At 42.6% G+C, this 23621-nt stretch overlaps 1 protein-coding gene and 1 long non-coding RNA gene across 2 annotated transcripts; one reads left to right on the top strand and one right to left on the bottom strand.

The window, feature by feature from the left end:
- Positions 1 to 7186: 7186 nt before the first annotated feature.
- LOC124255515 (U6 snRNA-associated Sm-like protein LSm1) lies at positions 7187 to 21920 on the top strand. The gene is made up of 4 exons (XM_046689453.1): positions 7187 to 7318; positions 7501 to 7569; positions 17840 to 17955; positions 19340 to 21920. The coding sequence occupies exons 1-4, from the start codon at positions 7273 to 7275 to the stop codon at positions 19511 to 19513; spliced, it is 405 nt and encodes a 134-aa protein (XP_046545409.1). The 5' UTR covers positions 7187 to 7272; the 3' UTR covers positions 19514 to 21920.
- Positions 16123 to 17258, bottom strand: LOC124255516. The gene is made up of 2 exons (XR_006892699.1): positions 16997 to 17258; positions 16123 to 16160 (listed from the first exon to the last, which is right to left on the bottom strand). It is a non-coding gene; the product is annotated as an uncharacterized LOC124255516 (long non-coding RNA).
- Positions 21921 to 23621: the final 1701 nt, after the last annotated feature.

Raw genomic sequence — 23621 nt, 5'->3', positions numbered from 1 at the left:
ATGCCGGTCACGTTCCGCCCTGCTTAGTGGCGAGAACAGACGCTGATCTCTAAAGCCATTTCATTCTATGAACACGTCACCTGTCTGGTCTACGATTTACTGGAAGCCGAGTGAGATTATTTATCCCGATTATTTCCATATGCAATTAAGACCAGAAGGAAAGCATCGCCAGCATAACACCACAAACACCATAACCACAGACGTGTTGTTCTCGTCTGCTCATGACGCGACAGGAACAGCGGCATGTATTGCTTTCCGGATTGTAACTTCAAACGGCTCATCCGTTACCTAAGTGTACCGATATATTTTCTATCCAACCCTAATAATAGTTAAAACTCAGATGAGCCTCTCATTGTGTTATGCCTTATCCCCCATCCAGTGGGTATCCGTTGATTTAGCGGAACTTACGGTGTTTAGGTCTAGGTGCATACGGTTGTGTAACTGTATAAAATGTCCAGTTTCAAGTATATGTAGCTAGATATTGTGTGTAGGGTACCACTTTGGTGTTTTGTAGCGTTATTGGTGTTAGCCGTGTTTGCTGGAAACGCATTTGCTTGCTTATTAATTACTCCCGTAATTTAAGTTTCCTGCTTTTCAATGGGAACCTGGTCTTTCTCGGCATAGGTTATGTTTGGCAACCAGTGGCCAAGTAGATTGTATAGGTGACGGTTCCAGTTCACATTTGGGTCGTCAATAGTAGTTGTCATCTCTGCGCTCTAGGCCAGGCAACAGTAGTTGTCATCTCTGCGCTCTAGGCCAGGCAACAGCAGTTGTCACCTCTGTGCTTTAGGTTATTGTCACCTCTGTGCCTCTGTCATCTCTGCGCTCTAGGCCAGGCAACAGTAGTTGTCATCTCTGCGCTCTAGGCCAGGCAACAGTCAGTTGTCACCTCTGTGCTCTAGGTCGGGCAACAGTTATTGTCACCTCTGTGCTCTAGGCCGGGCAACAGTTATTGTCACCTCTGTGCTCTAGGCTGGGCAACCGGGCAACAGTAGTTGTCAGTTCTGTGCTCTAGGCTGGGCAACAGTAGTTGTCACCTCTGTGCTCTAGGCCAGGCAACAGTAGTTGTCATCTCTGTGCTCTAGGCCGGGCAACAGCAGTTGTCACCTCTGTGCTCTAGGCCGGGCAACAGGCAACAGTAGTTGTCACCTCTGTGCTCTAGGCCGGGCAACAGTTATTGTCACCTCTGTGCTCTAGGCTGGGCAACCGGGCAACAGTAGTTGTCAGTTCTGTGCTCTAGGCTGGGCAACAGTAGTTGTCACCTCTGTGCTCTAGGCCAGGCAACAGTAGTTGTCAGTTCTGTGCTCTAGGCTGGGCAACCGGGCAACAGTAGTTGTCAGTTCTGTGCTCTAGGCCGGGCAACAGTAGTTGTCCCCGCTGTGCTCTAGGCCGGGCAACAGCAGTTGTCCCCTCTGTGCTCTAGGCCGGGCAACAGTAGTTGTCACCTCTGTGCTCTAGGCCGGACAACAGCAGTTGTCACTTCTGTGTTCTAGGCCGGGCAACAGTAGTTGTCACTTGTGTGCTCTAGGCCGAACAACACCAGTTGTCACCTCTGTGCTCTAGGTCGGGCAACAGTAGTTGTCACTTCTGTGCTCTAGGTCGGGCAACAGTAGTTGCCACCTCTGTGCTCTAGGCCGGGCAACAGTTGTTGTCACCTGTGTGCTCTAGGCTGGACAACAGTAGTTGTCACTTCTGTGTTCTAGGCCGGACAACAGTAGTTGTCACTTCTGTGCTCTAGGTCGGGCAACAGTAGTTGTCACCTCTGTGCTCTAGGCCGGACAACAGCAGTTGTCACCTCTGTGCTCTAGGCCGGGCAACAGTAGTTGTCACTTCTGTGCTCTAGGTCGGGCAACAGTAGTTGTCACTTCTGTGCTCTAGGTCGGGCAACAGTAGTTGTCACTTCTGTGCTCTAGGTCGGGCAACAGTAGTTGTCCCCGCTGTGCTCTAGGCCGGACAACAGCAGTTGTCACCTCTGTGCTCTAGGCCGGGCAACAGTAGTTGTCACTTGTGTGCTCTAGGCCGAACAACACCAGTTGTCACCTCTGTGCTCTAGGCCGGGCAACAGTAGTTGTCACTTCTGTGCTCTAGGTCGGGCAACAGTAGTTGCCACCTCTGTGCTCTAGGTCGGGCAACAGTAGTTGTCACTTCTGTGCTCTAGGCCGGGCAACAGTAGTTGTCACCTCTGTGCTCTAGGCCGGGCAACAGTAGTTGTCACCTGTGTCTGTGGGCAACAGTAGTCTAGGCCGGCCAACAGTAGTTGTCACCTTCTGTGCTCTAGGTCGGGCAACAGTAGTTGTCACCTCTGTGCTCTAGGCCGGGCAACAGTAGTTGTCACCTCTGTGTAGCTCTAGGCCGGGCAACAGTAGTTGTCACTTCTGTGCTCTAGGCCGGGCAACAGTAGTTGTCACCTCTGTGTGCTCTAGGCTGGGCAACAGTAGTTGTCACTTCTGTGCTCTAGGCCGGACAACAGTAGTTGTCACCTCTGTGCTCTAGGTCGGGCAACAGTAGTTGTCACTTCTGTGCTCTAGGCCGGGCAACAGTAGTTGTCACCTCTGTGCTCTAGGTCGGGCAACAGTAGTTGTCACCTCTGTGCTCTAGGCCGGACAACAGTAGTTGCCACCTCTGTGCTCTAGGCCGGACAACAATAGTTGCCACCTCAGTGCTCTAGGCCGGGCAACAGTAGTTGTCACTTCTGTGCTCTAGGTCGGGCAACAGTAGTTGTCACCTCTGTGCTCTAGGTCGGGCAACAGTAGTTGTCCCCTCTGTGCTCTAGGTCGGGCAACAGTAGTTGTCACTTCTGTGCTCTAGGTCGGGCAACAGTAGTTGTCACTTCTGTGCTCTAGGTCGGGCAACAGTAGTTGTCACCTCTGTGCTCTAGGCCGGACAACAGTAGTTGTCACCTCTGTGCTCTAGGCCGGGCAACAGTAGTTGCCACCTCTGTGCTCGAGGCCAGGCAACAGTAGTTGCCACCTCTGTGCTCTAGGCCGGGCAACAGTTATTGTCAGCTCTGTGCTCTAGGCCGGGCAACAGTTATTGTCAGCTCTGTGCTCTAGGCCGGACAAAAGTAGTTGTCACTTCTGTGCTCTAGGTCGGGCAACAGTAGTTGTTATCTCTGTCTAGGCCGGGCAACAGTTATTGTCACCTCTGTGCTCTAGGCCGGGCAACAGTAGTTGCCACCTCTGTGCTCTAGGCCGGGCAACAGTAGTTGTTATCTCTGTCTAGGCTGGGCAACAGTAGTTGTCACCTCTGTGCTCTCGGCCGGGCAACAGTTGTTGCAACGTCTGTGCTCTAGGCCGGGCAACAGTTATTGTCACCTGTGTGCTCTAGACCGGGCAACAGTAGTTGCCACTTCTGTGCTCTAGGTCGGACAACAGTTGTTGTCACCTCTGTGCTCCAGGTCGGGCAACAGTTGTTGTCATCTCTGTCTAAGCCGGGCAACAGTAGTTGCCACCTCTGTGCTCTCGGCCGGGCAACAGTAGTTGCCACCTCTGTGCTCTAGGCCGGGCAACAGTTATTGTCACCTCTGTGCTCTAGGCCGGGCAACAGTAGTTGTCACGTCTGTGCTCTAGGTCGGACAACAGTAGTTGTCACCTCTGTGCTCTAGGTCGGACAACAGTAGTTGTCACCTCTGTGCTCTAGGCCGGACAACAGTTATTGTCACCTCTGTGCTCTAGGCCGGGCAACAGTAGTTGTCACGTCTGTGCTCTAGGTCGGACAACAGTAGTTGTCACCGGACAACTGTGCTCTAGGGGCAACGGACAACAGTAGTTTGTGCTCTAGGCCGGGCAACAGTAGTTGTCACTTCTGTGCTCTAGGCCGGGCAACAGCAGTTGTCACCTCTGTGCTGTCAGCCGGGCAACAGTGGTTGTCACATCTGTCTAGGCCGGGCAACAGTAGTTGTCACTTCTGTGCTCTAGGCCGGACAACATTAGTTGCCACCTCTGTGCTCTAGGTCGGGCAACAGTTATTGTCAGCTCTGTGCTCTAGGCCGGGCAACAGTAGTTGCCACGTATCTTCTCTGGGCCGGAGAACAATAGTTGCCACCTATGTTTTCTGGGCCGGGCAGCGGTAGTTGCCACATGTTCCCTGACCCAGGGAGCGGTAGTTGACTGTAGCTTCCAATTGACTGTGCGGTAGTCGTTTTTCCCTTCATTTCACAGAAGAATTAATGCATCAAGACAGCACCGTACATGTCCCTGGTGAAGATGATATCTCACGTTTTCACTGCACTGTAGAAAATGTTGTTTCACTCTGATCAACACGAAACTTCAGCGAAAACTAACTTCGTATTCTTGTAGGACTCTTGTATCTGTCCACAGGATATAGAGAATCTCACCCAAGTGTCTTCTGATATTTTTACTTGAATCAACAAGTGTTGATATATACTCAGCAGCAAAAAAAACCCGTCAGTACGAATTAAAATTTAGATAGGCACTGTAATCAAATCATTACAGAAATTGACATAATAAGCGGATCAAAAACATTTTTGTGTACAATATCTTGACACATCAATGAATAACTCAGCAGAATTTCAAGTCACTACGTTAACGTTTGCAGTCCATTCAGACTCTTGACTTCAGTATCTAGTGTGACCACCACGAGCAGCAATAACTGCAGCACAGCGTCTATGCATGGAGTGCACCAATTGATTGACGAAAGGGCATTGGCACCTGGAACCACACTCTGAGAAAGGCCTGGCGCAATAAATCTGCTGTGTTCGGCCTTGGTATGACATTGTTCAGTCTCCTCTGAATTTCATCCCAAAGATGTTCAATTGGGTTTAAATCAGGACTAAGGGCTGGCCACTGCATAATGTTGACACCGTTGTGCTGTAGGAACTCCCGTGTAGCTCCGGCAGTATGGGCCCGGGCGTTATCATGCTGGAAAATGTTGTTCCGGTGACTTGCGAAATGTGGTGTGACGTGGGGTTTGAGAGCTTGGTCGATGTAGTGCACCGCTGTGATGCCGCCTCCTCTCCCTAGACCAAGGTTCTGGAACGTCACAGGACCCACTCTCTGGTTCAGGCCTACTCCACCCCATACCATGATGCTTGCACCTCCCCATGAGTCTCTTTCCATAACACATTGGTCTGAGTAACGCTGGCCACGTCGTCGCCATATTCTTGTTCTGCAATCTGCAGTTGATACGCAGTACCGACTCTCATCTGTGAACAGAACAGTTCTCCATTGCCTGTATCGCCAGTTTTGGTGTTGTAGGGCAAACTGTAGACGTTCACGCCGATGACGAGGGATGAGGATAGGTCCACGGTAAGGTCTACGGCAATGGAGGTTCCCGCTGTTAAGACGTCGGCGTACTGTATCAGTACTGATTGGTCTTCCGTGTGTTCCCACTGTTTGGCGTGCTGTTTCGGATGCCTGCATGAAGGGGATTCTGTACAGAAGTGATTGGCAGTACGGCTTATGCAGTGTGGCCAGCTTCAACTCTTCCTAGCGCCTGGTTCCTCTGAGCTGTCGTGAGTCGCGGCATCCTGCTGACGTTGTAATGTGAATGTTTCAACCAGGTTTGGGGTGCATTTTATAGGGCTGGTCCTTGTGAACAGCACGTGCAGCACGAGTTGCATGAAAAACATGGAGAACACCGTACCATCTCCGAGATCAGGTTGCGTTTTTGAGACCATTTCCTGGGTTCCATTCTGAGTTTGGGAAGGAAAGTCTTTGCTCAGGTAAAGTTGGAGATGTTGTTAAAAATATACAATCAAAACATTAAATGAGTTTACAGTTATCCGTTTCTGCGATGGAAAATTCCAAACTGACGTTTCTTTTGCTGCTTAGCATATTTCATATCAGAAGTCACGAGGGTGAGATTCAATTATTATCCAAAATCATCAACGTCATCGGCTTCATGACATCATAGCATTGTCATGTCAACTTTGTGAGGTCAGCTGCATTGTCGTCAACTGTGTTCTTGGTTCAGAAGTCACGAGTTCACGCATTGTGAGGTCATTAACTGACGAATGTAATGGTTCAGGCTATAATGGTCAAAAATCATCAACGTTACCGGCTTCTAGTGACATCATATATTGACAGAGTTCACCTTGTTATCAAAACATCTAGTGAGGTCATTAACCGACGACGTAGATTATCCGCAACGCTAATTAAGCCACCTTATCCGAAACATCTAGAACCCTAATTAGAAGCCCTAATATTAGGAACCCTAACCTTCAAAGGAAACCGCAGGTCGACGTCCTGAGACTAGTGGAAAATCGAAAGGTCGGCGTCCTGAGACGACACCGACGTAATAGCATTATGACAATTCAGTTGCTTGTAGATATCGCTTGATCTCACACAAACGATAGCTACTGGGGGAGTCAGTTTTGGGTGATAAATCTATATTTTCTACACCAAAAGAAGAAACTTCCATGTGGACCATTAAATTTCCACGAGTTTCGTCATTGTTATATTTGACGTGGTATTGTGGTAAAACGTGGTAAAACTGAAGCCTCAACATACAGACTTGGATTGAAGGAGGATGGGGGAATCTTTACGGAAGATTACGTTGGGTTCTTTATAGATCGGCCCTTACAACATATTTTAGTTTAAGTCCTATGGTCAAACATACATTGTCTGTTTCTTGTTTAACGCCACACTTAACTATGTTCCAGCAGGGAGACTACATGTTGTAGAGTATCCCTGGTTCCAGCTATTTAACGGTAGTCAGTAAATACCTGAGTGTGGACCAGTGATGAACACCAACATGAACATTGATCCATACAAATTGGATACCCCCTGAACCCCCTCCTCTGGATCCGTCACTGCGTACGTACGTACATATATACACATACGTTTATAAAGCAGACTCACCTTATCAATTATTATTATAACAACGTATTTTGCTGAAGAATATATGAAAAAATATTAAGGATGTCCACAGGTCTGTCTGTCTATCTGTTTGTCTGTCTGTCTGTGTGATTCAATAACCACCTTTTGTTTGCTAAAGCCTTATTGTGAACTAAACAAAATTCATATATTGGTATTAAATCGGGTAATTGTGGGGTATGCGGAAAGAAGAGCTATATTGTTGATGCACCATATCGGATTTGGCATACAAAACTGAAAATTATCAAAGCGTTGTTCGGATTTATTTTCCCGTTCGTGTTTACCCGCAAGCTCCATACCACGACAAAGCCCACTGCTGGTGGAATCAATAACATAAGTCTAGCGTTGTGTTGAGCGATCACGCACCAAAGGTGAAGGTCGAAATAATCCATGCTCGCTTGTATTAAGAAGTTTACAATCCAAGGTGTCGTTCACAATGAATTATCTTCCAGGAACTGCAAGTTTAATTCAGGAGATAGATAGTAAGTGCAAGATACGGTGTTTGGGGGAGCCAAGGCGCCGCTATGCCCTTCTGTCGCGTAGAAATGTCTTGTCACCGGGGGTGTCACGCTGTCAAATTTGTATTGTAACTTTTGTGTTGGAAATAATATGATACAGGTTTCTTACTTCGTGAACGCTTATCTTTCTACGTATTCTTTTTCAGAGAAGCTTCTGGTGGTATTACGAGATGGGAGAACTTTGATAGGGTTTCTGCGGAGCATTGATCAATTTGGTACGTACTTATTTGTGAGGGGCCAGCACTCCAGCAGGGTAAAAATATTTAGAATTGTCCTGTTTTGTACATACAGGTTTTAAACATACTATCTTAGCAACTTTCAAACAATCTCGTTCAAACAATCATTTCCCTGTTTTGTGAGCAGTTTATTTGTTATTGAAACCTGTGAGCTTGTTTAATCTTTTCATAATTTCACAACTTACTTCAGTAAATCTGGTCTTCAGTCGCATGCATTCTGAAACGTCACCTCAGTGAGCCATTTCATCAGGTTTTAACAACACTTCTTTCCATGTAACCGGGACGTGAATGGGAATACTGAGGACCAGACACTGATTACGGGTTGTGAGATCTATTCTTTATTGACAGACACCCTGAAACACATGTTTACAAAATAAGTGCCAAGTTAAGGGCAAACATGTAAATATAGATAAATATATACAATCATTGAATCTCTTATATCATTTCTAACATTAGAAATGAGTGTAATATCAATTAATGTCAACAGGTGCACATTATATAATGTTGTTGTGGTAATAGGTACATAGCCATTAACACGTTGACTGAACCACCAAGAACGGTAACTCCTTGGTATTAGAATAACGTTTCAAATACGTCGTACCAACGTACACATTATGGTGAACGTGTTTGTACATAATACATAAAATCCATCAACTATGTGAATAACATAATAACTTTATACATATGACACAATGATAACGTTCATACCCTGTGCGTGACACTGGGGTGTAGAAAAGCCACGCCTCCAAGAGGAATATACTGCTGCTACAAGAACAAGCAAACCAAAGTCTCAATATTCTAAATATGTATGTATACAAATCACAACAATCAATAGCTATGGTTCGGTACTGACGTAACTATGTGTAAGCCACATTAGGTCATACCCAAAATCAATCACACATTCAATCATTCTGCATCGTAAGTACAATGCAAACCAAGTGCGCTATGGTTATAATGCACAATAAATAACCTATGCATAAACATCATTCAAATAAACAAAGTATCATAGTTTTAAGCATGATCGTTATTTACTATATCACTGCAAGATTGTCTACTTACCTTGGCATAATATTTACAATTGCACAAATATACTTTAACCTATTTTATTATCATGAAGAACATTTAATTAGCACTAATAACATTGTTATTTAGTACAACATATATAAAATACTTGAAATATTGTTCCTACCTTTAGATCGGACGTGTTAGTTGTTTTATGCTCTGAACTGCGATCGGATTGAAGTGAAGTGCAATGGCTGACGTGCAAGTAATGTTTAGTGTTTTAAAAGAACCAATCAACACAAGGGGCCAAGCAAGTCAAAGGGCACAACACAAGCGATGACACAATCTCTTGACACCCCTTATACCCGTAATGGACTAGGCAAGATCTAAAAATAACCATAGACTAACGCTTAAAAATGATACTGCTTGCGTTAAAACTATAAACAATGACAACTTCAAACGAACCAAACCTTACATGACTTCATACCTGCCACACACTTCCCCCTCCCCAACAAATGATGTCCCCATCATTATAATTTACCAGTGACAACACCCAGAATAGCCTCAGTTAGCTTCTCTGGCTGGTGAGCAAACATTGCCCCAGAGGCAAGAGAATTGAGATAATCCGCTCTCACCAACCAGTCTGGTGTAGCTACCGCAGAGAGAACATACTCCCCACTCCGCATCCATCTCGGTTGAACTCGGGTTCGGCCTGAGCGTCGTGGAACTGGAGTTGGCATTTCCCTTTCTGCTGGCTGATTATTCTCTTCATCAGATACTTCATTTCTGAAATCGCCACCTGCAGCTGATGTCTGATCCGGCTGACCAGTATCTTCAGACGTTACTTCCTCCCTCTCATCATGGACAGCACTAGCTTCATCATTTCCTACCCTCGCTGTCTGTACTTCAGCTGGCCCATCCACTGATGAATCAGTGAACACTGGAGCATGATATGAATAGGAGTAAATGTCCGAGTCTTGTCCATCTGAAGAACTTTCATCATCCTTGTGCGATATCTCTGATGTGGCTTTCAGGGATGTTGATGATCTTTTCCGGGGTGTTGGGATCACTTGTCTGGGCGTTGGGGTTACTCGTCTTGGTGTTGGAACAGGTGGTTCCAAGTTAGGAATGTAGCCAACAGGCAACAGAAGATTTCGATGAAGTGTCTTCTTCCTTCCCTCGCAATTTTCTTGCACAACTGTGAAAACAGGAATAGATGGATTAGGTTGATTCACAACAATATACACGTCATCTTCCCATTTGTTAGCCAGCTTGTGTCGTCCCGCAAAGGCTACAATTTTTACAAGGACTCTATCTCCGACCTCGAGTGTTGCAGCACGAGCTCTTTGATCGTAATTTGATTTCTGTTTGGACTGAGCCTTCTTTGCTGATGCAGATGCCAATTCATATGCTTGCTTCAAACGTTCCCTGAGGGACTTGGTGTATTCAGAAATAGATCTGGATTTTCCTGGCTCTATGTCCAATCCAAAAGCCAAATCGACAGGTAATCTAGGGAGTCTTCCCGAACATCAAAAAGAATGGAGATGCTGATGTTGTCTCATGTCTTACACAATTGTAGGCATGTACCAGGGACCTATATGGGCTTTCCAATTCCTTTTCTGGTCGGGATCCAGAGTGCCTAGCATGTTACAGAGTGTTCGATTGAAGCGCTCGCACATACCATTGCCCATGGGATGGTACGGCGTGGTTTGGGACTTCTCAATTTTCAACAGTTGGCACAGTTCCTGCATCACTTTACCAGTGAAATTAGCTCCTTGATCTGAATGTATCCTCCTTGGTAGTCCATAGTGAATGACAAAATTTGTGAAGAAAGTTTCAGCAGTTGTTTTGGCTGACATGTTTCTTGCTGGATATGCTTGGGCATATCTGGTAAAGTGATCAGTTACAACTAGAACATGCTCCAATCCACCTTTTGATGGTTCCAACGTCAAGAAATCCATACATACAAGTTCCAAAGGTGCTGATGTCTGGATGTTTACCATTGGAGCTCGGCTTGTTGGTGTTTTCCTTCGAAGACAGCGTTCACAATTTTGCAAGTGTGCTTCAACATCATTTGACATCGCAGGCCAGTAGAATCTATCCCTCAAAAGTGCTAAAGTTCTATCTCTACCTGGATGTCCAACGTTGTCATGTAAACTGCGCAGTGCTGCAGTGCGACATTTCATCGGTAGAACCAACTGTTCTCGGTCTTCTCCATCTACAGTGGTAATTCTATAGAGAACTCCCCCTCTTCATTTGGAATTGGATAAAGCATTTCAATAATGATTTCACTTCAGGATCATTGATGTACTGCATCCTATTTGGAGATGTGCCATTTCTCAAGTGTTCTAGGATTATCCGAAGAGATGAATCTTTGGCTTGAGCTCTCCTCCATTCCCTTGCATTCAGCTCGCACTGATCATCCTCAAGCTCCGTATCCTCTTCAATTGTATTCATAGAGAAGCACAGACTTTCAACCAAACTTGAGACATGGATGGTATCACAAATGGCTCTCACAGATTCCTGAGATATTTGCTCATCTTCAACATAATCCTGATGATCTGGTAAGCGAGATAATGCGTCCGCATCAATATTAGCCTTTCCTGGACGGTACTTGATACTGAAGTTGTAGTTTGCTAGTGCAGCCAACCACCTATGCCCAGTTGCATCGAGTCGAGCACTGGTAAGTACATAGGTTAAAGGGTTGTTATCAGTGAACACAACAAAATCATGCCCATACAAATAGTCATGGAACTTTTCTGAGATGGACCATTTCAAACACAAAAAAACTCAAGTTTATGTGCTGAATAGTTCCTCTCAGAACGTCCTAATGCTCTACTTGCATAGGCAATGACACGCAGATTGCCATTCTGGAGCTGATACAACACTGCACCCAACCCATGTGTACTTGCATCAGTATGGAGTTCAAAGGGTTGTGAATAGTCTGCATAGCCTAGTACAGGAGGGGAACACAGGCGGTGCTTTAACTCACTGAATGCTTCTTCCTGTTTTGGGCCCCAGATCCAGTCTTGATCCTTGGATGGTTGTCTAGATTTCTTCGAAGCAGATTTGGGCATAAGCTCAGAGAGAGGCCTTGAAATCTTTGAAAAGTCCTTGATGAATTTGCGATAGTAACCTCCAAATCCAAGAAATCTTCTGACTTCCTCTGGATTAGAAGGTGTTGGCCAATGTCTTATCTTGTCAATCTTGTCCGGATCAGCTTCAATCCCAGCTTCAGATACGATATACCCTACATATCGAACCTTTCGCTTAAAAAAATTTACATTTCTTTGGGGCAAGCTTTAAGCCACATTCTTTGAGACGACGAAAAACAAGTTGTAGCCTCTCAAGGTGTTCCTCATAGGTCCTGGAAAATATGATAAGGTCATCGAGGTAGATGAGGCATATTTTGAGATGGAGACCCTCTAGGCATTCTTCCATGAGTCGCTGATAGGTAGCCGGTGCGTTTGATAATCCAAATGGCATTCTGTTGTATTCAAAGAACCCGAGCGGTCCAATGGTAAATGCTGTACGAGACTTGTGGTCTTCCTCGATTTCAACTTGGTGGTACCCGCTCTTCATATCTAGTACTGAAAAGTACTTCATACCACCAAGACAATCCAATAGCTCTTCAATCCTCGGCAAAGCGTATGAGTCCTTGATGGTACGCTTATTCAGCTGGCGATAATCAACACACATCCTTAGTCGACCGTCCCGTTTGCGAACCAGTACAATGTTGGAAGCCCAAGGGCTGTGCGATTTCCTAATAACCCCAGCAGATAAGAGCTGTTGTAGGTGACTGCGAACTTCCTCATACATAGCAGGAGGTATGCGCCGATGCCGCTGTTTGAATGGTCTATTATCCGTGAGTTCTATTCGATGATGAACCATTGAAGATTGTCCAATATCCTCCTCATTCTTTGAAAATATATCCTGAAATCTCATGATCATATCCAGTCCATGTTTAATCTCCTCCTCTGATAATCCTTCCTTATCAATATCTATCTGATCCAATAACACATCTGCTTCAACAGGTAGGCATTTGGGTGAATCATGTATGGTTACTGGTTGAAGTTCACAGAGAAGAGCCTTTGGAGGTATACATAAGGTCTGCGTGGTCACATTTGAGATGTGTACATTTACAATCTCTGGCCTTGAACTATTGTAAGTGATGAGTGTTGGAGCAACATCAATATCTGCCGGTAGCGATGACCTGTGGGTAGGCTGAAGAAGTGCACAAATTCCTGGCGATGTCAATCCCTTCGTGATCCGACCCTTTATGATAACATTACTATTTGGAGGAATGATCATATTCTGAGTCTCAGTGCTCCTGACTAAACCAAGACGCCATCCATTGCGTACTAACTCTTTCTCTCTGAGTGCAATGCTTCTGTAGGCCAAGTACCAAGGTGTATGTAAATCTGCCCTCTGTAGGAATTTTGGTCCATGGAGTTGCCTACATTCATCCAAAAGACATTGCAAAACATTGGTACCCAGCAAGGCAGGGACACGTGCATTATACCTTGTTTCAGGAACAACCAAGAGTAGACTGGAGACAGGATTTTGAGGGCTGATACCTCCACCTGTAAGGATAATATTAACTTGTATATATCCCTGATATGGGAGTGACTGACCACCAGCACATTCGATGTCCAAAATATCTCCAATGGGTTCAAGCGCAATGTGCTGCAAATGAGATTTGTAAAAGGTCTCAGAGACAATTGACACAGTAGCTCCTGTGTCCACTAATGCTTGTACGGGCACTCCTTCAATTACAATCTCAACTTCATTACTGTTGCCAACTAATCCATCTGGTACTGTAGGGCGTGATGAACAACCTAAGGGCAGCCCCTTCCCATAGGCCTGGGCCAGTTTAAAGGATGACGTAGGTGATCAAGTCTCACTCTGCATCCCCGAGCAATATGACCTGGGTAACCACACCTAAAACATCTAGGCAACTCTTCATTAGTGTTGTTCCACAGTGTCCCTCTCTCTGGTGGAGAGACATATCCAGTTGTTCCTTGTGTTGAATAAGGATGCATCCCTGATGCTTGTAGGTCAGTTCCATATGGCTGTTCATTGGTGACATCAAAACCTGGATGTGTAGAAAGAAATGGCTTGGATTGTGAACCAGTGTATGCTGGAGATTTTCCTTTGCCTCCACTTGATACTTTTCTCTCAGGTCTGTGGGGATGATTGACTCTGGGGTTTGAGAAACTGGGGTGTACTTGGGATGGCGGAGTTGAAACCTGGTGCTGGTAAACTTGACCCTGATGTTGGCACCTGAGCTCTGCAATCTCTGCTCTTATTTCCTTCACCATTTCCTTCAAGTCAAGAACTTCTTGCTTTGAAGCTGCCTCAGCACTATCTGAAGTGAAAGCCATTTTAGCTGTAGCTGACTTTTTTTTCTCTGCCGTGGGCTTGTTTCTGTTAAGGTCAAATTCCACTTCTCGCAGACAAAGACGTAGTTCATCGAAATTAGAAATGACCTCATATTTGTGCGCAGCCAAGCTTTTCAATCCAGGTTTGAGCCCATCCCACATTTTGCTCCCGAAGCATCTCATCCTGTTCGTCCAAGGTTAAGTGGCGCTGCTCTGATATCTGATACATAAGGTTCTCAAGGCGACATCCCCATGCCGACACATCCTCATCTTCCTTCTGAGATGCACCATAAAACTGTGACATAAGACTCTCCTTCCTCCTAAGTGTACCGAATGCACTCCTGATTTTAGCTAATATATCCTCTGTGCTTGCTTTATGGCCTAGTTTCATGGATATTAAAGCTGCTTCTCCTTTGAGAGATTTCCTGATAGCTTGTAAGACAACTTCACGTGTATGAGTCTTTGACTGTAGAAGACAGTCAACTTCATATCTCCACAAATCATATGTAGTATCCTTGTCTGTCTCTCCACTAAATATGGGAAGCCTAGGGAAGTGATGGTAACTTGTAGTTGAGCTTGTCCCAGGATCTGTGGGATCATTGTTCCCAGTAGGTATCTTGTGGGCTGTTCCTTCCTCCAGTTTAATCAAGGGCCCTTCCTGTTGTGCCATTCCATGAATCCATTGTTTAAAGTCCTCCCCTGTGTCGACTTTGGGAGACATTCCCATCTTCTCAAACACTGTTAGTAGACTTTTCAATCCATCCTTATCAAGCTCCATTGTTGTAGAGATATAGAGGGGAAATGAACTAGAAGTTGACACAAAGTTGACACTGTGAACGTGTAACTAAATATGCTTAACTCGCAATAAACCGATTGATCCCCACTGGATACCAAGCTGCACCGTCAAAGGCAAGTGAAATCCTGAACTAGTTCAATCAGGTATAATCAGAATACAAGAATGAATGGGTAATTGGCTAAGATATTTGGCCAAAGTATGAGTTGAAAAGAATGAGAAAAGAACAGAGTCCTATTGGAGTTGGTAACTAAGTTGTTTTGTTTCTTTAAAGAAACGTCATACAAGATTACCAGCAACAATAAACCTTCGAAACAATTATTCAAGCCCAAAACCTGAACAATAACTACACAACTAAGTAATGATTGACAGGTTATGCAATTTAGAGTTCGACAGGACAAACAAGCGGGAGTGTGAATTCAATCACCAGCATATCAGCATATACAACAGTCTACCTGCACGATAAACGGATAGATGGGGGAAACATTGGAATTAGTAAACAGTATGGTTACAGTGCAGTGCAATCTAGTGCAGTGTAGATGTAAGGCGTCACTGTGGTACAAGTATCACTGGGTTTAAGTCCCTAATTAAAGTTTATCTAAGTTTAGATGTCACCAAATTAATCTATAGGGTAGAGCTGAAAAGTAAAGATCACACTCTCACACTTACATGCGGACCTGAAATATGATCTGATGCTAAGAAATAACTAATCAAGCAAAGCCAGTAATTGTACAAATAAAATATCTAAATTATACTGACTGAAATGATCTAAGTTAAAATTCAATGTGTGGATCCACAAACTAACTAAACAGGTTGGTACCAACGGAGTCAAGAGAACACACACAAACTATGGCCGGCCCTTAACTAAAGGAATTGAATCAACACCCACTGCTTCATAATGTAAGTACAATTGCTCTATGGCATATGATGGATGACAATAAGGTCTTTATTGTGGCAAGTACTTGGACAAAGTTAAGTAAATTCAAACCAAGAGGTATTGGGTCAGGTAAATATATCACATCAAGTAAGTCACGTGACGCACATAATGCACAGTTCAATAAAGTCAGAACTCATGAGCACACACGCTTATGACACACAAGTCTCCAGACTCAGCTCAAGTCAGCTCAAGTCTCATATGTCCGAGGTAATCACAGAACAAGTCCCAGCACTGGTGTTACAATCAGTCCTGTAAATGAAACCTGTGCACTGACCGGTTCAACGAACAGCAAGATGCAGGCAATGCTTCATCCTTCTCAACCTGTGGTGGCTCTGTCATCAATAGTCTGCAAAGATCCTCACTGGGGGCTCCATTATGTAACCGGGACGTGAATGGGAATACTGAGGACCAGACACTGATTACGGGTTGTGAGATCTATTCTTTATTGACAGACACCCTGAAACACATGTTTACAAAATAAGTGCCAAGTTAAGGGCAAACATGTAAATATAGATAAATATATACAATCATTGAATCTCTTATATCATTTCTAACATTAGAAATGAGTGTAATATCAATTAATGTCAACAGGTGCACATTATATAATGTTGTTGTGGTAATAGGTACATAGCCATTAACACGTTGACTGAACCACCAAGAACGGTAACTCCTTGGTATTAGAATAACGTTTCAAATACGTCGTACCAACGTACACATTATGGTGAACGTGTTTGTACATAATACATAAAATCCATCAACTATGTGAATAACATAATAACTTTATACATATGACACAATGATAACGTTCATACCCTGTGCGTGACACTGGGGTGTAGAAGAGCCACGCCTCCAAGAGGAATATACTGCTGCTACAAGAACAAGCAAACCAAAGTCTCAATATTCTAAATATGTATGTATACAAATCACAACAATCAATAGCTATGGTTCGGTACTGACGTAACTATGTGTAAGCCACATTAGGTCATACCCAAAATCAATCACACATTCAATCATTCTGCATCGTAAGTACAATGCAAACCAAGTGCGCTATGGTTATAATGCACAATAAATAACCTATGCATAAACATCATTCAAATAAACAAAGTATCATAGTTTTAAGCATGATCGTTATTTACTATATCACTGCAAGATTGTCTACTTACCTTGGCATAATATTTACAATTGCACAAATATACTTTAACCTATTTTATTATCATGAAGAACATTTAATTAGCACTAATAACATTGTTATTTAGTACAACATATATAAAATACTTGAAATATTGTTCCTACCTTTAGATCGGACGTGTTAGTTGTTTTATGCTCTGAACTGCGATCGGATTGAAGTGAAGTGCAATGGCTGACGTGCAAGTAATGTTTAGTGTTTTAAAAGAACCAATCAACACAAGGGGCCAAGCAAGTCAAAGGGCACAACACAAGCGATGACACAATCTCTTGACACCCCTTATACCCGTAATGGACTAGGCAAGATCTAAAATAACCATAGACTAACGCTTAAAAATGATACTGCTTGCGTTAAAACTATAAACAATGACAACTTCAAACGAACCAAACCTTACATGACTTCATACCTGCCACACATTTAATTCTCGTAACAATGGTAACTGGACCTGCTTTCGATTTGTGCAAGTTTCTGTTATGGAGTGAGTGGGTGACTATGGTTTTGTGCCACTTGTTTCAACATTCCAGCATTTGTATGGTAGGGAACACCAGAAATGGGTTTCACATATTGTACCCATGTGGGGAATCGAACCTGTGTCTTCAACGTGATGAGCAAACGCCTTCACCACTGGACTACCACACCACCCCTACTGTTATTGCCAATAGGTGCTTTGTTCATTGGTTCAAGTTTCAAGGAGGTTCTGTTTTAGCTGTAACCCCTCAAATCCACAAAGTCAGAAAGATTTTATTGAGATCGTTCAGACAACATAAGGAAAGACACCAGACTGATTTTGGGTCTAATTTATTTGTTATTTAATGCAGTTGTCAAAATAATCTAATAATAGGCATAGCATATCCATAAAAGGGAGACTTGCGTCCAGCTTTATATAAACACAATAAACGGAGATAAAGTTAAATAGAGTTAGTATTCTGAAACATTTGTTTGTATTGCAGCAAACCTCGTCCTGCACCGAACAATCGAGAGAATTCATGTGGGAAAGAAGTTTGGCGACATTCCAAGAGGCATCTTCATCGTAAGAGGGGAGAATGTCGTGCTATGTGGGGAAATTGTAAGTATGGACCAATCTACAGGTTTACCTCACCAAGACACTTGTTTTATATATTCCTGGCTTGGTCATGTTCAAGAAAGACCAATTAGTGTATTATTTTAATCCCAAAATGTTACCGGTGTGTGTCTGCATTGTCAGGTTACCATTTGGGCAAAGTTTACCATGAAATTTAATTTTGCGATATTGCGATATGTATCTGTGTTTCAATTGGGGAAGAAATTGCTTTTCTAAGACATTTTTTTAGGAATAGTTATAACATGCTGCTCACAGGAGATTAAAGAACAACCATTTACATGTGTATTTCATTTTACTACAGTTAATCTGTCATACCAAGAATCAGGAGTTCTTTAATTTCTTTTGAGTAGCATAAAAATGGACATTTGTAATATACATGTACCATGTACACCTAAGCTGTCATGGTGTTAACGATATCTTTTATCACTAATTATGATTAATTCCATAAAACAATCTGTTTGATGGGCATTTTAGAAGTTGATGGATAATAGAAAAGTATAATACTTTATGGATAACAACTTCTTTATTTCTTATGATGCGACGTTTTGGTATAGTTTGACAATGGTATAAGAAGCTATACCGAAATGTAAATGAACTTGTAAGCGTTTAATGCAGTTTCTTACCATGACTTGGGCTAAAAAAATATTTCCTACGGCAATAAAATCATTTTCAATGTTGTTTGATAAGATTTAAGCTGCCTCTTGTTAGCAGAGGAGCATAGTACAAGGAGACTTTCACCCAAAATCAGAATAATTAAATGTCATCAGTATTGGTATTATGTCATGGCTGAAGTGTGAGGGCAAGTCCAGGTCCACCTGAACTGTTGTTGAGTAGAAGTATGTTGTAATTTCATGTGAGGAGACACATTTATCGAAAACGCTGCAATTCACTGTGCCGAGTTGCATCCAGTGGGTACATAAGAACCCTGACTCAAATCCCGATTTGCCTGAATTATCCTTGTTTTCGATCTGCTAAGACCATCCTCCTGGGTTTCACCAGAGGGGTGTATTTCAGAAACATACACCCCCTTGGCCTTTTTACCCACCTTCAGTTAACTCACCATGGTACAACTGATATACTGTTCAAAGTGGCGTTACGTGTGAAAATCCGGGTTAGAATTGGTCTTCATCAACCGACACTTGTCGTAAGAGGTGACTAACAGCATCGGGTGGTCAGGCTCTCTGACTTGGTTGACCCATGTCATCGTATCCCAAATGCGTAGATCGATGCTCATGCTGTTGATCACTGGATTGTCTGGTCCAGACTCGCTTATTTACAGACTGCCTCCATGTAGCTGGAATGTTACTGACTGCTGCGTTAAGCAACAAACCAAAGTAGCTTAAGTGCATGTGTATGTTTGTCGCTGCAGGACCTGGAGAATGAGAACAACCTACCCCTGGAGCAGGTGTCAATAGATGAAATCCTTGAGATGCAGAGAGAAGAACAGCTGCAGAAGCAGCAAGAGGAGGAGAAGAAGAAGAAGGCGCTGATGGAAAGAGGTCTGCAACCCAACGACCATTCCGTTATGGACGAGTTCTTCTGAGGAGTCCAGGTTGAGATGAAACATTGACAGAAGCTGGAACGAGCTGTATGGGGACAGAGAGAGTCTTTGTTATTGCTTTGGGAATGGTAAATAAGTTGTATTTATACTCACATCCCAGTGGTGAAATGTTTCTTGTATACCACACAAAGTTGATTGATGAAGGCATATTGTATTGGGCATATGCACCCCGAGATTGCAATGTTTGGCTGTAGTGAGTGTTTAGAACATAATTTGAGTAACCAGAATATTCTCACAAGCTGGTTTCGATAACCATTCATGCTGCATTTAATTATTTGTTATGCATTTTGTTCTTTTTTATGTTACATGGCGGTGGGGTAGCCTAGTGGTTAAATCGTCTGCTTGTCTGGTTGAAGAACCGGGTTCGATTCCCCACATGGGTACAATGTGTGAAGTCCTTTTCTGGTGTCCCCTGCCATCATGTTGCTGGAATATTGCTAAAAGTGGCATAAAACTAACTCACTCACTGGCTCACATTTTGCATGTTGGATGGAGGTGAGTGTTGAAGCAGGAAAGTTTAAGAATATTCGTCAGTGTTTAGAGATTAGTCATTATGATCAAAGAACACAAAATCAAGTTAAGGTTGTAAATCCTTTTATCAGGGTATCAGAGGAAGGTGTGATTGAGGCCAGCAAATCCTATGTTCTGCTTGATTAGAACTTCACTTCATTTTGTTCAATTATTTTAAATGATAATTTTGATAAAAATTTCTATTTGAACTGGAATAATTGTACAAGTCACCATTGGTTGATGTCAGCCTCTAAGATGCCTTTGTGTTTTGTATCCAGTGATGCAGGTATGATGTACTTGTCTCACCGTGAAGACTTCAAAATTGCAATGCTCAGTGTAAACATATTGCAGTGATGTGGAACATATTATCAGCAACAGATTCAGACTGTACTTGAGTTTGTGTGTACATTATCAGGATCATCTCACACAACGAGAAAAAGCAAGTCACTTGATTTCATTTATTAATTCTCTCATATTTACAAGATATTTTTGTGTATGTTTATTTTAGTTGAGTGTCTCTGTGTTAGCAATTATAATTATAATAATAATTAATTACAGATCAAAACTGTTTTCCAAAACTGCTTGGCAGGTCAAAATGTTATCAGTAGATTAAGTATCTGGTTGTGTATTCATGTTGAAAATGGCTCCCTCTCAAAGCAGAACCAAAAGATACATGTTAGGAAATTTAGAGTTTGTGCCAAACTTACTCTGCGACATCAGTAGGCATATTGTATTGCAGAGTACCAGAATGTTGAAAGGGGACATGAAGCCTGACATCCAAGATGCCACAATTGGATGTGCAGAGTTATATCCCTTACAGGGCCAGGATTCTGTGATTGTCGGTCAGAATCTCTGAATTTTGCACAATATCCATGATAGTGGATTTCATGAAAGAAATTTATGTCTACAACCCATCACTTGTGGATTTCCTTCAGCATTACATAGACACAACTGAAATTACCATGCTGTAACTGAAATTTTGTTCATAGCAGTGTAAAAGAAAAGAAAGAATTTTTTTATTCCAAATGACTGTATTGACAACTGTGTTAAAACCATGAAATAAGCTCTGCATAGAATGAACGACTTCATATTTACAAGAAGTGTAGTTTAGCTAATGAACAAGATGAATGTTATAAGTACTAATCTGTTACAAATATCAAATCAGTTTCCATTGGCACAGGGGGCATTGGTGGCAAAGTCCACTAAGGTGCTATTATTTGCTGTACAGAGTTGTGCCCCTTTGGCACGTGAGAACACCCCATTGTCGTGGGCTCGGATACTGTTTTGCCCCAATTTTATGTTTCTGGGATCGTCGGCATCCTACCCCAGCTCAGGGGTTTCACCAAAGTGGTAGTGTCTAACAACTTCATCACTTTGGGCTCTCTTCCCACATCAAGAAGAGCTTGGTATTTATAACAGTCATTCATTCACTCTCCCAAGCGCTTTGAAACAGAACAACAAAATTTCTCATGCAGGATGTTTTCTAATGGTTAAGTTTATACCATGTTGTTCCATTGTAAGTGTACAAGATGTATACGTATTGATGCATGTTTTTCTTACCCCATTTTGGCAGTATAAGTTTTGAGCCATGATTTTGTTATTTTGAATGCTAGAAAATACATATTGACTATTGTGCCATATTAGGCAGGGCCGCTCTTGATCACCGAAGAAGCGTTAGATAGCTTGGGGTCAGAGCGACCTGAAGATCAAACATCAGTGACATTCAACATTGTCTTATGATAAAGAACTGTCACTTTTGATCTTTCTTTACTTTCAAGTATATCTCATTAGTTATTGGTTACTCTTCACATCGATTTTTATTGAATTTGAGCACGTTTTGTTGATAATTTGATTAAATAGCTTTGCAGGAAAATTGCAACTTGATGTTTGTTATTTCTGGGATGAAGGCTAACTGTTTTAACGAGACCAGTGATAACGAAACATGGTCCCTCTCTCTCTCTCTCTCTCACAGACAGGGTGTGTGGGGGTTCCTGTTGACAATGATGGGATACCAACACGGCCTATTCATAAACATGAGTGCTTACTGTAACTCGAAATGTATTGAAGAGGACATATTTACATACAGGGCTCCAGATAATTTTTCAACAACAGGAGTATGTACCCCTTATTTTTTCAATATAGGAGTACTGGAATACAATAAGAGTACATTTAGAGTACTGAATGGTATTTAATGGAGTATCAGTAATCTTGTGTTTCGTTTCATATATGCACCATAACATTGCTATGCTTGTGTAAACAGGTCAATAAACAATTAAACAAAACTTTTTCAGATAAATACGTCTGTAAATGATTCTAAAACCGTACACCATTGCTGTGGTGCGTATCTGCTACGCCTTTTCTAAATTATTTCCTACCGTATCGTGCATATTTTATATCTGTACATAGGCTGATACGGCCCTTATCTGGAGCCCTGTACACTGGCCCTCATTTGGCATTCAAAATAGAATGTTAGGTAAATTCAAAATCTGTTCTGGACATGTGACCTGAACAGATTTGTAATATTTTTGGATATTGTACCAATTATCAATCAGCCTCAAAAGATATTGGTGACATTTATATATTTGTGTTCCAGGTCAAATGATGTGTTGGGGACTAGTACATCTGGCACATTAAGCCTGTGTAACTATGTGTTGACAACTGACAATTAGCACTATAACACTATTTGTATGGTCTCCAGGGAGTTGATATGTGCGTTATGTAAATATTCAATAATAATAATAATTTGCATATATAATAGTCAATAAATTAACCCACACTAAGCAATACTCCAGGCAGATGCATGTCATAAGCAAGTCTGGAGTAAAACATCAAGTGATTGATATAATGAGCAGTGATTGATTGATTGTTGTTTAATGCTGCACAGAGCAATATTCCAGCAATTGGGATACGATTATGAGTCAACCAAATCAGCGATCCTGACCACCCGATCCCGTTTTTCACCTCTTACGACAATCATAGGTTGCTGAAGACCCATTCTTACCACGGATCATCATGTGTACCACACAAATGATGTCATTGTCTTATGATGACGTAGAATCAACCAGGTCACTGAGCCAGACCAACATGGGTATCTATGTACCAGTTTAGCCTGGAACCACTGCTGGGGCCCGATCCACAAAGCGTTCGTAGCCTACGATATTCGTAAGAGTTTATGATCGAAAATAAGAAAGTTTTACTAATTTTTACAACCGATCCACAAAGCGATCTTAATCCATTCGTAAATTCATTATCTTACGAGCATTTTCATAAATAAAGATTGTCGCTCTCCTGCGTATCGAGAACCTGAGTTCGGTCCCGAAATACCCTTGGTCGTGATGGTTTTGACTCTTCTTCAACTAAGCCGAGCAGAAAATATGCAGCCATCTTAATTCTCAAGTTACGACAGAAATGTTTGATTTACGATAGGCGCTGGCCGTTCTTAAATTTTCTCTTAACTTTACGAGATGTTTTCACTAAGATAGCTTTGTGGATCGCTTAAGATTTGTGTCTTAAAATTACGATAGGTTCCACGCTTTGTGGAATGGGCCCCTGGCTTGCTATTCCTATGATCACTGACATG

This window comes from Haliotis rubra, unplaced genomic scaffold (assembly GCF_003918875.1).
Source record: "Haliotis rubra isolate DU_JTF1 unplaced genomic scaffold, ASM391887v1 Scf601, whole genome shotgun sequence".
Lineage (NCBI taxonomy): Eukaryota > Metazoa > Mollusca > Gastropoda > Lepetellida > Haliotidae > Haliotis > Haliotis rubra.
Note: the sequence above shows the minus strand (reverse complement) of the source record. Positions and strands in the feature narration are given on the sequence as shown.

Excerpts from the sequence above, each read along its gene's own strand:
- LOC124255515 (XM_046689453.1), top strand. The coding sequence starts at position 7,273 with ATGAATTATCTTCCAGGAACTGCAAGTTTAATTCAGGAGATAGATA. Across the intron at positions 7,319-7,500 it reads TTTAATTCAGGAGATAGATA|AGAAGCTTCTGGTGGTATTA; the intron begins GTAAGTGCAAGA and ends ATTCTTTTTCAG. Across the intron at positions 17,956-19,339 it reads TCGTGCTATGTGGGGAAATT|GACCTGGAGAATGAGAACAA; the intron begins GTAAGTATGGAC and ends TTGTCGCTGCAG.